This window comes from Diorhabda sublineata, chromosome 6 (genome assembly GCF_026230105.1).
Source record: "Diorhabda sublineata isolate icDioSubl1.1 chromosome 6, icDioSubl1.1, whole genome shotgun sequence".
Taxonomy (NCBI): domain Eukaryota; kingdom Metazoa; phylum Arthropoda; class Insecta; order Coleoptera; family Chrysomelidae; genus Diorhabda; species Diorhabda sublineata.
Window position 1 is genome coordinate 2,375,616 of NC_079479.1, and position 16,329 is coordinate 2,391,944.

General features: G+C 30.5%; 1 protein-coding gene across 3 annotated transcripts; it reads right to left on the minus strand.

The window, feature by feature from the left end:
* Positions 1-417: 417 nt before the first annotated feature.
* Positions 418-16,091, minus strand: LOC130445469 (ankyrin-repeat and fibronectin type III domain-containing 1). 3 transcript variants are annotated; one of them, XM_056781094.1, is made up of 11 exons: positions 15,897-16,091; positions 12,897-13,023; positions 12,588-12,760; positions 9,980-10,049; positions 9,753-9,923; positions 9,326-9,697; positions 9,014-9,265; positions 6,480-6,774; positions 6,154-6,422; positions 4,374-5,137; positions 418-2,935 (listed from the first exon to the last, which is right to left on the minus strand). In XM_056781094.1, exons 2-11 carry the CDS (start codon positions 12,998-13,000, stop codon positions 2,634-2,636), a joined length of 2,772 nt encoding a protein of 923 aa, XP_056637072.1. In that variant the 5' UTR covers positions 13,001-13,023; positions 15,897-16,091; the 3' UTR covers positions 418-2,633. The 3 variants fall into 3 exon arrangements, with proteins under 3 accessions (XP_056637072.1, XP_056637074.1, XP_056637073.1); XM_056781096.1 differs by lacking the exons at positions 12,588-12,760; positions 12,897-13,023; positions 15,897-16,091 and adding exons at positions 10,323-10,467; positions 11,977-12,304 and having other exon boundaries at positions 424-2,935; XM_056781095.1 differs by lacking the exons at positions 12,588-12,760; positions 12,897-13,023; positions 15,897-16,091 and adding an exon at positions 10,323-11,208 and having other exon boundaries at positions 424-2,935.
* Positions 16,092-16,329: the final 238 nt, after the last annotated feature.

The window sequence follows — 16,329 nt, forward strand, 5'->3', positions numbered from 1 at the left end:
GTTCGATCCAAAGGTCATTTTAGATCCTCCCAGTGGGGTTTGAGTGGCCACAGCAATAGATTGAATACTCAAAAGTTACTTTTATAACCAATTCTCCTGACAGAGATCCCACTTGAGTTGAGTGACCCCAGTAAAAGATTTAATCATGTCAAATGGGTTTGTAGAACCAAATGGTTACCTCAAATCATGTCTGCGGAAATTCCAGATGGGTTTTGAGGACTTTTGTTGAATAATTATTTTAGGATTTAGGTCTATTTTATTGTTTATTTTTTCTTTATATAGAAGATTTTTAACCTTTGGCTTTAGGTTTAGAAAAAAGGGTCAAAGTTATATCAAAAAGTGAAATATTAAAAGAATACACCTGAAATTAAAAAAATCCATTAAAATCAGAATTCAGTGTAAAACGGTGAACCCAAATTTCTTTTTAAATTGAAAATACAATCAATTTCATCATTTTATTTACAAACATTCATTTTATATATACAATATGTTAATATATTTATTTGGATTAAAAATAACAACGATATATTTGTGTTCTATTTAAAATTGAATTTCTATCACACTTTGGTTTAAAGTCTGTATAAATATTTGCATGGAATAAATTTTAAAATGTGAATTTACTAAACGTTTAAAAAGAATTATCACATTCTCGGTACCAACACAACAAAATAATTAAATACTTTAATAGAATCCAGGATTAAGAACAAAAAAGAAAAATAAGGTGCTTAAATAACATCGATTTTAGGCCTATTTTGATAAATAACAAATTTTTTGTTGGAAATCAATTTAAGTTAAGACTTTTGGTGGAGACTACATCATCAGTTTGTCCTCGGTACCTACACAAACAAGTTTACCCTCCAGGACACACCAAACTGGAGGAAAACGAACTAGCAGACTTGTTAAAATAGGGGAGGATGAACCCTTTAGGTTAAATTACTGGAAAAGGAAAAAAATTGGATAAAGACTGAAATTAGGTCAAAAATACCCCAAAATAAAAATTATTTTCTCAAAAAAACATATAAAAAAGGACTGATATTTAAGAAATTGATGATGATGAAGGAACGGAGCTTTAATTGGGGAACAGTTGTGATATAAAACAGTAAATTTATGTTTTAGACTGCAGTGATTTTCAAAGTGGTCCAGGTGGGGTATACGGGAAACTCAACATGAGTGTACTTGAATTTCCTTATAATTAGATTTGATTTTATGGCGAGTTTATAATATGGTGTAAATGTATCGACTATAACTAGTAATAAGAAGTGTTTTGAAAATGGTTTAAAAGGGAAAAAAATATGGAAACTTCTGTTTGAGAGGGATGTGATAATTCTTTTACATCAAAGTGTTGGAGGGCATCCCCAAGCGTACGAATTTTGTTATAATCTAAATATTTACCCCGTGAAAAATATCTGTTTCCAAAAATTTAAACGTAAATTACTTCTAAATAAATAAATTCGAAATATAAAAAATATTTACAATATAAAAAATATATATCACTTATGGAATGTAGATCAATTATTTTGTAAAATAGTACATATCAGTAAAAAAAAATTTGATACGTTTATTAACTGTGTGTCAATATCAAAATGTATGTTTGAAACTCAGTCATTTCCCATAGGCTATCACCATAAGAACCATTATAGAAGAAGAACGTGATATTATTTTTGCCAGTTCTATATTATAATTACCGGAGCATTAAATGCAAAAAAAACAACTTAGAATGTTGATCTAGGAACATGGAGAAATGAAAATGAAGACAACTTGTTTGGGTAACAACCTGGAGGAAAGAACGACCTCTTCTGTGTTCTAGAATGGTCAAATGAAATCGAATACCTAAACCGTCTTCGAAAGCAACAATGAAGTGAAAAATTAAAGGGAATAGGACCGTCCAAAGCTAGAAAAGAAGATATACAGTCACTACGTTCACAAGATCCAGTAGAACCCCGTATCAATAATCAATTTACAGTAAAAAATGGCGTTATCTACTCCAGACCAAAACCTAAAGTCTCCATGTACATAAAAAGTCATGTAAATCTTCTTTTTTATTAGAAAAAAAGCAATTTTAATAATGATCTAGCAAGATGGGGAATCAAAATAGAGACAACAGCTTCAGGTAACAACCTGGAGGGAAGAACGACCTCTTCCGTCTTTTAGAATTGTCAAATGAAACCGAATACCCAAACTAGGTTCACAAGACCTAGTAGATCCTCACATCCATCACTAATTGACAGTTGAAAATGACTTTTTCCACTTCAGACCAAACCTAGAGTCTCCACGTACGAAAAACGTCAAGGAAATTTCCTTTTTTTGAGGTAAAAGGGAAATGTTAATAAACGTAACAGATCAAAATTAATGGAAATATAATATTCGGACGTTTGAACTACGACATTTTTAAAATTTTGCTAAAGTTAATCCTATATCGTCCAAATTTCATCTTATTACTTCTGTTCCCTTTTGTTATAATTCCTCGAACATTTCTGATGTTCTATACCAGAAATTTTTTTTTTAATTATTCGTTAGTTATTTCGATGACTTTTTTTTTTAAATTTCGTTCCAGAATATGAAAATTTTACAATATATTTCGTTATACAACACGAATCTACTCAACATGTATGTATGTGTTTATTAATTTTTTGCTAAATGATTAACGTGTGTTTACTACTGTGTTCGAGAGCGGCTAATACGTCTTGCTTTTGTCTTACGTACAATCTCCCTTGTCTCCAAGGATTTTGGAGGTGTAACGGTTTGAAATCATCCCTAAGGCAACGCTCTCTGGCGCCTATCACTGCCACTAAACAAAAATTATTCAATTTGTCAACGTCGTATACAGGACCGTCTTTTCCCTTGAGAATTACTGCCATATTCAGTTGTTTTACTACGAGATCCACTACTTCCCTGGCTGTCGTTTGCGGTGTCACGTGTAATTTAAGGCTTGTTCCTAGAATCAAAAAATGGCGGTTTGAAAAGAATTTGATCATAAGCAGACCCCTTATGGATACTTCAAAAATATTATTTTATACTGATTTTCATAGAAAAGAGACCAAAACTCAAGACAAATTGTGACCAAAAACATACATAATGTAGAGTTAAAAACATTATTTCAAATAAAATGATTTTGCATCATTATAGACATTCTGTCCGTTTTTGTTAGTGGCATCAATGTTAATATCGATAATTACTTATTTTTTGTCTTGATTTTTTTCGAATAAACCGATCTGGAATTGTCATTTTATCAACATTTGTCAGAATAAAACTAATAACTAAATGTAATGTTTTCAATATGAATATAAATAATATTGTTTTTAAACAAAAGGATAACATGCAACAAACTCGAGTCTAATGCTCCTTCCTTTATTTGTAATTCAATAATCCGATCAACCATCTCATTTCTATTGGTCCTTCCTTAATTTTATATTCAATGATACCAATCTTATATCTATTGGTCCTTCCTTTATTTTTAATTCGATGATCCGGATTAGCCCATCTCATGTCTATTGGTCCTTCCTTTATTTTTAATTCGATGATCCCGATTAGCCCACCTCATGTCTATTGCTCCTTCCTTTATTTTTAATTCAATAGATCGTACTTAATAGAAAAAGAAGAATTCATCTTTGGTTGGCAATTGATTTAGAAATATTTTTTTCAATCATTAGATTTAAGCTTAGTTCTTATTGCATTAAGACTTTTTTTCAAAATTCTGTTTATTTCCGATTTTCCCTTTTTTCTCATCTCATGTCTATTGTTCCTTTCTTGATTTTTAATCCGATGAGCCTGTCGAATAATCTCATGTTTATTGCTCCTTCCTGTATTTTTAATTCGATAGATCGTACTTAATAAAAAAAGAAGAATTCATCTTTGGTTGGCAATTTATTTAGAAATATTTTTTTTTAATCATTAGATTTAAGCTTAGTTCGTATTGCATTGAGACTTTTTTTCAGAATTCTGTTTATTTCCCTTTTTTCTCATCTCTCATCTCATGTCTATTGTTCCTTTCTTGATTTTTAATTCGATGAGCCTGTCGAGTAATCTCATGTTTATTGCTCCTTCCTGTATTTTTAATTCGATGATTCAGTCGACCAATCTCGTGTCTATTATTCCTTCCTTAATTCATTGATTCCGATCAACCAAGCTCATGTCTATTAGTCCTCCCTTTATTTCTATTTCAATGGATCGTACATAAAAAAGAAGAATTCGTCTATTGTTGACAGTTGATTAAGAAATAAAGTTTGATAAAGGAGAAGTTATTTTCGACGATAAACGAGACTTTTCAATTATTTTGCTAATAAATGAAAATATAAAAGTATAAATAAAAAAAAAACGTCACATTATCAATATTTAAATTCGTATTATGATAATTAATCTATAAAAATACGTACCGCTGGCTAATCCCGTTTCGTAAGCGGCGAAAACTTGTAAAATACCATTTTCGTTCTTAGTTTCAATTTGTTGACACAACACCGTCGACGAAATACTCTTTTTATCCGAATCTTTAACGCTTTCGACGCACTTCGACGTTTCGTAATCGATACAAGTATTAAAATTGGTTAAACTCCTCGACAAACTCGAATTCAAATCCGGATGCAATAACGTTCTGTTAGTCGATTTCACTTTATCTAATTTAATATTCTGTTTAACGTTGGTCATACTTTTCGAACTGATCATTTTCGATCTGCGCCTTTTATTAAACGAACCGAGAAACGTTTGCGCACCGCAGTCACTATCTGAACTAACACTGTTCACACTATTCGATGTATCGGTAACGTTTACACTGGCCAAACTGTTCGATTGCTTAGCTGTTAGTTTCGGTATGTCGGAAGAGGACATGTTGCATATGGTATTTGCTCTGATCCGTTGTTGGGTACACAGCGTGTTTTCGCTTTTGGCCGGCGTGATGGTGCTACTTCTTCTTTTATCTTCTTCGTTTTCAATGGTATCGGTGTAATTGTTCGTGCCGAAATCGACGACGGTTAAATTTTGTTCGCTTTTACTGAATTCTGTTATTATGTTCGAAGGGGGGATGCCGTGGCCTGGACCAGGCCAAGATCCTCTTCCGAGGGTGTGTTTTAGAAGTTTTTCTTCGGGTGGTAGTTGTAGGAGATCGGTTGTTGTGAAATTTTCTTGTTCTGTTTGTACCAGGCACCTGAAAATTATAAATAAATAAAAAAAAAACAAAAATCATAAATTCCTCGATTTGTATCGAAATATACAGGGTGAAAGTTGTAATAATTTGTTTAATGGAAAATGAAATTATAAAAATTCATAATATCTAAAATTGTGTAATGGCAACGTTGCAATACAAGTAAATCAGAAGAGGAACGTTGGTACTATCATAGAAAAAATGCAATAGCCCTTTCGTGATTAAAAATTGTTATATAACATCAAGTTACTCTGAAAATAGAAAATTGCTTTCCAAATTCTCCTAAATTTCTATAGAAGAGTTTTTTGAAACGGAAAGGTCGAAAAAGATATCATTTGCTCGAAGAAAAAACATATAAAAGGCGTAAAATTGAGGAAAAATCATAAAAACAGGATTTTCCGGAAAATATATCTACAATTGGACAAAAACACTCGTAAAATTAATCAACAGACATTTTTATATTATTTTTTTTTCAAAATGATCGTTTTTTCCCATATATTAACTTCGTTTTAGGCTTTGCGAAAAAATCTTGAACAAAAATATTCAAAAAAAGTGAGGTTACAATAACATTCAAAGTCATTAAACCATAAGTGAGATACTCCCAATGTTCTTTTCACAAATCTGTCATAAAAATGAACATTATGTAAAAAATCTTTAAAATACGATGAATTTTCCATTTTTTAGAGCCAAAAATACCTTAAAATCACCCTTTTTTCTCAGTATACTTATAGATGATGCAATTTAATTCGAAAAATTTAATAAACAGACATTTTTATTCAAAAACGTTCGTTTTTTTCTTCTATATATTAACAAAAAAATACTAACTTCGTTGAAAAATGATAAACATCTTCAAAAAAAGTGAGGTTATGATAACATTCAAAGTCATTAAATAAATGAGGTATACTTTCAATGTTTTTTTTAAATCTGCTATAAAAATGGAAGTATTGAAAAAATAAATGAAATCTGATGAATTTTCGATTTTTTGGAGCCAAAAATATTTACTTATGGCTAATTCTTACCTTACAGATATACCAGGTGTTACTCGATCTCTAGCAAAAGTAATAACACTCATCAACCACCTAACACTATTCCAAATAACGTTCATCTTCGTCTGCAATTCTTGAAGTTTCAATAATTTCGATTTGGCAATGGCTATTTCGTTATTGGAAAAAGCTTCTCTGTGAAGGTGATCGGCAGAGGCGATGTCGAGCTCTAAACTACAACTCAATTTAGCGTATTTTTTCGTTATACTCGGTCTGTAAGTGTTTAGATGGATCATTTCGAACACCTTAAAAAATATTCGAAGCGTAAATTCGATCAACAACAATTCAATTTAGTTACGAACCTTGATAGGTAAACTTAACAAATCGCCTCTTTGTAATAATAATTCTCTTTGGCCGGGTACGGCGCAAGATAATTCCGCAGAAGGGCAGATAACTATGAAACTAACTTCGTCGTTCAGTTCGATTATATTAGATTCGTAAATTCGATGAGTTATAATATCGTCACTGTTTACATCCATGTAGTTGAATAAACGTTTCGATGCACTTGTTACTAAATCTAAGAAATTCTTTTGGAGTTCTGACGCGTTGTTAACTACTTCTGGACAATTAAGTTGTTTTAAGTAGCCCCATTCTTCACTAAAATTACATTTTTTTATCGAATTGATCGATAATAATAATGAAGAAATTGACAAGCGTCACTTGAATTACACTGTTGCCAAGCTGATTGTAAGGAAAAACGTTCAACCTCATATTTATACGATTCTTTTAAAAACTGAAGTGAATATATCATAAAAACAATTTGTTATACATCAAGATATCCATAATTAATGATAATTAATAATAATTATTGTGACTTTTTTTTATAAATATCGTCTAAAATATTTCATTCCAATTTTCTCGTAAGTTTAGTTAAGTTTGACAGCATCATATAATCTCAACTGTCATATTGAATAAGAGATGTTTCTTATTAATAATAAGTGAGGTTAGGATTCAAAATGAACTTCCTTTTACATTACACTGTTGCCAAGCCAACTACAAGGGAATATTATAGTCAAATCAAAATTTATACGATTTTTTTAATATCAATAATTAATGATAATTAAACTATTGAAAACATTTCAATTTTATATAAATATCGTTTAAAATATATTTCCAATATGGTTAAGTTTGGTAATATCATAAACAAGCATAATCGCAATCGCCATATTGAATTTTAGATGCTTTCTACTAACAAAATTGTGTAAAAAGTGAGGTTAGGATGTGAAATGAACTTCTTTTCACTTTTACACTGATGTCTTTTTAATCGAATTTCTTAGTCGAAGTTACACAACAAAAAAAAACAAAATGAAAAAAGAAAACATTGAAAATATTAGATTTTTGATGACTCCATTATAACGAAAACCACATTTTATAACCTATAAAACTTATTACAAAAGTTTTATAAAAAAAATTGTCTGAAATACGTATATCCGATCATATCTGAAATAAAATTACGTTTGACAACATAGCGTATCGTTAAATTTATTTCTCATCACATGACACAAGCGATGTCGCCATATTGAAAGAACAATATTGTAAATGTTTATTATTGTTTGGTGTAATAATCAGTAGAAATAAATTAATTTTAACCAAAAAAAAATACATAATTAAAACAAATGGTGATGTACTCTTTTACAATTTGATTGAAATGCATGGCACAATTAAAAAAGTAGCTTTAAAGTGTCGTAGACATACGCAAAAAGGTAAATAAAGTGAGCTAGTTGAGATTAAGTCTCGTTACAATTTTGATAGAAATATATAAATAATTAATTATCCATATAATAATTCAACTAGAGATAGATATTTTAAAAGGTATATTATGTACTAAATATTTGAAAAATTGAAATATTTACTTTTTCAAAAAAATACGATACAATTAAAAATCTATTACCCAACGCGTTAAAATTTAATGATCGAAAATAATGAATTCCAAATTTATATATAGTGTGTTAAAAAAATAGTCTAAAGATTTAATAATTAATAACTTTACAAAAAAAAGTTGGGGCTCAAAAGTTTTATATCTTAATTTTATCAGTTTAATCCTGTTCTTGTTCTTTTAATAAATAAAGGAAGAAATCACTAAACAAGTGAGCAAAAAAACAGACAGGATCCAACAGACTAAGACAAATCTAGCTAAAAAAGAGCTGCGAAACAGAATAGATCAGAGGGTTAAGTAAATGAAATAGGAAAGATTGTAGATAAACAAATAAACGACATAAATAATAAAAATATCAAACATACCGGAAGAAATAATTCTGCAAGTACAAGAACAGAAGAAAACAAGCTAAAAAATCTAGAAAAATCAGATAGAAGAGGTATCCAATAGGTTAAACAAGACAATATCTACAAACAAGGCACTGCACAGAGTATTTTTAAACAAAAAAAGAAATAGATCATAACCAACCATAATGAGGATGAAGGAAGACAATAAACAAATAGAAGAAAAGGAACGGAAGATGAAAATAACAAACAATCTGGAAAAAATGAGATTGAACTGGAGATATGATCAAACAGGAAGCAAATGATACAATCAAAAAAGAAATTTCACTGTTATACCCCGGTGGAAGTTATGGATAAATAAGTAGATTTTAAGAGTGATCCTTGGTATTTTGGGAATGACTATTCACATAAATAACCTGTAATGAAGAAGAGAAGCTACAAACATCCGAACCTCGAAATGCTCCGAAAGAACAAAACAATTTGAGCCTCATAAGAGAAAAGTGAATGTGAAACAGAAGCAAAATAAAGATTAAAGTAGATTACCATAAAACCTGAGAGGTAATAAAACTTTAAAGAAGTAATATAGAAGAAAAATGTAACTAAAAGATGTACTCACGAAGTAACGTGTGGATTATCCCTGATTTTGCAGTGAGGTAGTATATTGGGCGATTTGGAACTAACAATAACCTCAATAGTATCCACGGAGCTTTGCATTTTCAAATAAGCCAAATACAATCCTCTGTTGAGCTTCAAACTGGAAACTTGATGATAGTGAATTTGCTGTTTAATGCTAGCCATTAACATTTCAGATAAATTGTGATCATCGCTCAAAACTATCTTCTTGAACACTTTGCTCATTGGTAACCATCTAAAAAGAAAATTGAACGATTTTCCTGTAACAAACCATCATTATTTAAAATAGTTTTACCTGGAATTTAATAGAGAAACGTTCCTGGGCGATTTTACGTAATTAACGATGCTCAATACCATGGTCCCTCGAGAATCCTTCAAAGGTTTGTGATAAATCTGTCCCAAATCTTGAAGACAGAGCAACGATTGCATCTGTATGACCGCCGAAAGTATCTTCTTTCGAAAATGTATCCTCGAAGAGATATGTTTTTCCATTTCGAATCTTAAAACTTTCGTTTCGTTCCATATACAAGACACTTTCATCAACCAATATAAATCAGTGTGGATACAATTGGGAAATATTTCGTCGATTTCGATCACAGGTAAAAAGTCTTCGTTCGTTAATAGTACTCTGTCTTCGTGGTAGAGGATGCACGCCAAGTATATACCTCTGAAATAAAATATATTTTTTTAAATATTCAATTTTCAATAAGATTAATATATACCTGTGTAAATTTCTTTGGAATTTACTAGCGGCCGAAAATAACTGTTTTATGGTAGTTTTCCTTTTTTGTATTTTTCTGAGGGGTCCGTGAGATTCTAGGATTTCGTTTCCTGGCCTATACTGCCTTACTTCTTCAATTAATTGATCTAACTGTTCAAGTTGAGCTGCAAACCTGCAAGAATCATGAATAGTTAACGATTCATTTGATATTTTATATTAAATATTTACCTATTTACATTAGTATCTAAAGATATCCTTGTCTTATCAAATTGACCCTGTTGAGCAACATTGTAAAGAGCTGAAATCAAAAGTATGAACTGTTAAATTTTTTAAAATTCATTAAGCATATACAACCAAGGATTTATGCTATTGTATCTGTAATTAACCATGGTTTATTTAAACTTGAAACCTAAATATCATTGTATTAATAGGAATTGTAATTAACCATGGTTTAAGTGAATCTCGAAACCTAAAACCACTGTATTAATAAAAATATCATTCGTTATTATATAAAAGTGACATTTTTTTACCCCCTTTTCACTAATTATTGTATATTAATTGTCAATCTTACCGGGTATATGATTTGGTATTTTAGTGGCTCCTTTACGTAAAATTTTTGATTTTTTCTTTTTGATTTTATACCCAACAAGAGGTAAGACCCTTTCAGTTTGGAGTTTAGCTATTTCCATTTTGAATTTACCCATCAAATTATCTAGCTAAAAAATAAAAGGTAACAAAAAAATACTGTAAACAGAAAAAAATTGTGGAACAAAATAATAATTAACTTAAAATGTTTCTGAAGTCTTTCTTTTGGAATATTTGATGTTAACTGGAATTTTTTGTGTTTTTTCCTTCTTCTTTCCGGTATGCGATTAAAACATACTGATTTACAGGAAACCACATTTACAAATTTCCTGTTTAGTTGCGTATCAAATTGATACATATCTTAATATTCAGTTAATAAACATCAAAAATACTTGGTTTTTTTTTATTATGTTTTGCAATTCGTTAGACCAATTAACATTAAGCAAAATAGTATGATTTTAATACAAGTATCTAAGCTAGAGATCTGGCATCAAATCAAATGTTCTTGCACGGTTTAATCCATATTGTTTCTGGCTATGGTCCATTAGATTAATTGCCAGATGGTCCGGATGTAGTCTGCTTACATAAGTTGCGCTGTTTCTCAGGACTATAGGAACCTTTAGGTCCGTACGTATCACATCGTTAGACACATACCAAGGGGCATTAACAATATGGCTAAATAGTTTGGATTCAAATCTTTCCAGTATAATCGATATTGGAGTTACATTCCAAATTGGCTTTGTAAAATAAGAAAAGGTAAGAAAAATGTGTGAAGAGTAGAAAAAAAGACAGAAATTTATAATTGTCTCCAATAACCAATTTACTATATTCTGTTGAAACTTATAATAAATAATAAAATAATGTTATTAGTCATTAAGGAATAGTAAAAAACGAAACAATACAAAAATAAAATACTGATTAGACCGAAAATAACTTACAATTAACACAAAAAAGATGTAAAGCTCACCAAAATTAAAGTATTACGTTTTTGGCACCTAAATTCATATTATAATTTTAATTATCTTCAATTTCTTGGTTTTTAGATCTTTTGATATGTTTTTTGTAATGAATCGTCTTGATTTTAAGTCACTTTTGATAAAAAATCAGTTTAAAACAATAATTTGACCTTATAAATAATTTTGTCAAATTTTAAATTGATTTTCTATGAAAAACAACCCAAAATTAAAGTAAATCATCACAAAAAATAATCTTTAATTTCCTATATTTTAAAAAATTATAGAATAGAACGTATATTATAAAAAGCAATAACAATTATTAGAGAATATACCTCTTGTATAAATAAATTTATATAATTAATGTTTTGTACATTTGGAACTATATTTCTAAATAATTTTAATTATAATTGTTCTAATAATTCTCCTAGTGACGCTCGAAACGTTAAAAGAATAAAATTCTAATAAAAAATCGACAAGAAGTTTCAACAATTAAAAAAATAATGATTATGATTATAGTAAATGTATCTTTAGAGCTAAAACAGTTCTAAACTACGAATTTTCACTTCAATAAACAATTAGTATTAATAACAATTCAATAATTAACCCGTGATAACCAATGCCATATATAAATAATTTCCTTTATGTTTTGGGGGTCACTGAGTATACTAAACATTTAAAACTTACCTTAAAATATTCTTTTATGTAACAGCCATGATACTTTTTAATTTTCCTGTTAATAAATAATTTTTTTTAACAAGATACTTGGAAAAAATAGCAAAAATACAACAATAACAATGGATACATAACCTACATTTACGAAACGGTTTTGACTTTTGACATACTTTATAATTATAAACTGAAATGCGATCGGAAACGTTGCAAATAGAGAGGTAACAAACAACCTTCAAACTTTTAATTCGATGACGCACTATATACGAAAAATACAGCTATATAATGAAAGAATAAATTATACACTATTGTAAAAGTATTACCGTGACTTTGTACGTCTTTCTTACACTTGTTTTTTTGAATAATTCTCCTACAAATAATCACATAATTCGTATTTAAATTCATACTTATATTTAAATGCCATATAACTTTTACGAAAAAATACGTTAAACATTTAAAGGGCAGATAATACCGGACGGGATCGTTAGAATACAAGGATATATTAATACGATGTAGTTGTATTAGAATTCAATTTCCGCTGTAAGCTTGATATTAATTGAAAAGTTATAATTAAAAATAACAATTAATAAAAATTTGTATTGTGATTAATAAATTTTTGGACGTACCTCGAACTTGATTTCCGAGTTGTTCTGCGAGTATGTTTCCGCTTGGTATAAAAATAGCGGGCAACGTCTTTGAACGTAATAATGGTGGGCATTTTCTGCCTATCCGTCTGGTCCCTTCATAACTAACTGAAGCCGCTCTTTGATCCGTTCGGCAGAGTATCGTCATATAAGCACTAATAAAAGATTTGATTTTATGAATAAGTTTGGTTAATTTCGATAATAAAGAAAAAGAAGAAGATTGAATATAACCGGAAATTGATTAGAAAACCTAATATTTGATATTTACACCACTAGATGTCGTACACTTACCTTTCATTTAATTGTACCTTCTTTTTCTTGAAAACCTTTTTGATCCTAAGTAAAATAAAGGCAGCCCGATCGATGCTAAGAGATTGCCGTTTCTTTTTATCCATATTTCGTTAAAAGCGAAAGATATCTGTAATAAATTTTAGTAAAAAAATTAAACGTCAAATAGACAGTGTTGCCACTGTGATTTGCCTTTTATTAAATTTTAATTATTTTTATCTATTAGTTTGTTGACTTTTAAAGAAAATATTTAAAATTGTAATAAATCGAGATATTTTTTTTATTTTACGTTGGTAGGCCAATAATTTGATATTAACATAGATACCTATGTACAAACAAAACGATTTTGACGTTAACTTTGTTGACATTTATTATTAATCTCGTAGTTGTTCGCTCAGTCAAAAGTACTTATTGTTCTCACGGTTCAACAAAACCATTTTCAAAATCCGTGCAATGAATATTCGCGAGCGGCTCCAAACGGCTTACGAAAATGTCATGTTTAACGCCGACGCCACATGGAGCGATGAATTTAGCCTCTACAAACAAGCAAATATGAATCTACTTATGCGAGAAAAAGCCCTACAAGAAAAAAAATACGAAGAACTCCGACCAAGAACAGTTAGAGACTGTATCCCAGAGAGTAGACTGGCCAAATACGGAAATTACGAATACAACGAATCTAGGGAATTATCGTACACCCCCGATGACATTAGACCGAGTACAAGTACCGAATATGATTTTACCGGGGAGAAAGAGAAGGAGCCGTGGATGTTTGATGAAGTCGACAGGCTTTTCAAGTCTTACACCGATGCACCGGAGCCTTCATTAAACGCCACAGAAGAATTAAACAGAATCAAATTCTCGAACAACTTCGAATCGCCGTTTATGAAGTGCAATTCTTTAGCGGAATATTTGCTTAAGCTCCGTATAACCAAAGATAGTGTTCGAAGATTGTGGGAGGATAAATCCCCGGAGCCGAAATCGTCCGAAGTGCATCAACCGACCGAAGACGAGAAATCGGTTAAACCGTCAGCTGATTACGACGTTGGGTGTTTAGAAAGTGACAATTCGGACCGTCCGAGCGCTCCGTCCAGTTCGGAGGTTAAGAGTTCGAACGCAAATCAACCAGAGCCGTCACAGAATCGTCGATCGTATTCCGCAGTGTTGCAGGGTTGCGTTTCCGAAAACAAAATAGCCCCGCCGATACAAAACCCGATGACTGTATTGGGAAAAAAGAGCGTCGCCAATTTCCCTAGACTTTTTCCGAACGTATCGAATTCCCGAAGTGTGCAGTTGGACAACACCGCCGGTTATCAAAACGCGAATGCGGCACCTCAAAGCAGATTATTCCCTTTAAGGCAACAATCGGTGAGATACCAACAAAATTATACTCCCAGCAATTACCAATACCCGACTTTTCACGCGCTTACTTACAATTCGTCTCAAAATTATTTACAGCCTTTTTATAACCCAGTTTTCTTTCAAAGGGCCGTTCCTATCAACCAAACGTACGTTCGCCCTTGCACGTTTAAATCATACAATAGTTTTTCTTCAAATATACATAGATCCGAGAATAAATTCTGTAGAAACAAGTCGAGAAAAAGAAGAGATCTCGTTCAGAAGAGTAGAACTTTATCGACAGATAATCTCCAAACGGATAAAAAAGAAGAAGAAACCGCGCCTAATTTGAGCGATGTTGATTCTGAAGAAGCGAGAATCTACAAAGAATTGGACGCGTTGGCTATGAGAATGATAAATTCGGTTTTGGACGACCCGATTACGGATCCTATCGTTCCTATAACCGAAAGCCATTCAGAGGAATTGGAAAGACAGGCTTTGGAACAATATAATAACTCTAACGATAACGTTTTTCAAGATTTAGAAAGGCAAGCTGCGGAAGAATATGATGAGAATTAAAAAAAAAAGTGTTATGATTTTAAGTTACGAAGTTTTTTCTGTGTGTTTTGCGTTATGTTCAAATAAAATGGCCGAAGGAAGCCAAAATTTGTTGTATTAAAAATTGCGAATAATATAAATGAAATATTGTAATTAAAACGAATAAATAAAAAAAAGTTTCTTCACGGTTTTGTATTTTTTTGTATGAAAAAATATCATACTCATCATCAACTAAGTATATTTTAATTCAAATATAAAGTTAATTGTTTTAAAACGCCCTCTAGTTACCGGGGGAAATATTAACAACGTTATTCATTAATAGAATCTACCTTTAATCAGATATATGGTGGGGAGAATAAGCTTAGACGAGCGCGCATTCAAATTTCGAAGGACGATTTTCACGAAAGTCATGCTAAAATAGCCTACAAAGCCTATAACACATTCCACTAAAGACGTGGTGGTTACAAGTGAACGAATAATGCACAACTTCAGTCCAAAATTTTCAATTTTTAAAAAGGTATGTTAATATAACCAAACTTTTAACTGTCAAAATGTGTACTTGACATCGAAATTTTTTTTTTCGAATTTATTGAATGATTAATCACCCTGTAAGTTGTTTGCGTTTATTACATAATATATTCCAATTTCATAAATACGATCCTCATAAATACGGAAGGTTATTACTGTAAGTCAACGCTGAATAAATACAAAATATTGATTTAAACTCTTATGGAAACATGCACGCTACCATGTGAAAATAGTTTGACTTATTCAATTTAGATGATTAAAAAACGATACTACAAAGTAACATTTACAAAAAAATTTAATTTTCAAAATAAGTTTTTCTAGAAATATATCGTTTACTAAGTTTCGATATCTTTATTATTTTAATGATAACAATTCCAGTCATAGTACTACTTAAATATATAAACATGATCACTATATTAAAAATTTCCGTATAAAAAATATAGAATTTCATTAGTAATTGCCTACTTTGTTTGTCAAAAAGGGGTAATATTATCATCATAAACAGAAATTGTGTCATAAACACATAATTAAGTATATTATTAATGATGAATTACATGCACCCGACATATACAGACTTACCATTCTATAATCCAGAAATCAGAATTCACTTATGAGGTGAATTTGGTATAAAAGAAAATATCGGAAGAGAGAACATAATGAAGGGATGGGATAGCTTAACAGTAGCAACACCGGGGGTTAAAACTTCACGAGGCGGACATAGTTGTGGTGACTATCCATAGTGAATCGATCGCGCAAGAGGGCGTGATCTTGTTCATCATAATATGAAATACACAGCGCATCAGAAGTTACGTAGGTTACTAATCTAGTGCAATCCTCAGCAAATATTTTATTTAATTATCAAGAGTTATGTAATATATTTATATAATGAATTATGTGTAAACATATAATGATTTAATTTGATAAATAATTATAGAAAAAGTAAATGTTATTTGTATACAAATAAAACGAGGTTAGTAAATTATGTCAAATGACTAAGTACCTTTTAGATTTT

What these genes read in the sequence shown, in the direction of transcription:
- LOC130445469 (XM_056781094.1), bottom strand. Translation starts at nt 13,000, where the DNA reads ATGGATAAAAAGAAACGGCAATCTCTTAGCATCGATCGGGCTGCCTTT. An exon ending in AAGGTACAATTAAATGAAAG is followed by an intron (nt 12,761 to 12,896) that starts GTAAGTGTACGA and finishes ATCTTTTATTAG; the next exon opens with TGCTTATATGACGATACTCT. An exon ending in ACACCTGGTATATCTGTAAG is followed by an intron (nt 5,138 to 6,153) that starts GTAAGAATTAGC and finishes TATAATTTTCAG; the next exon opens with GTGCCTGGTACAAACAGAAC.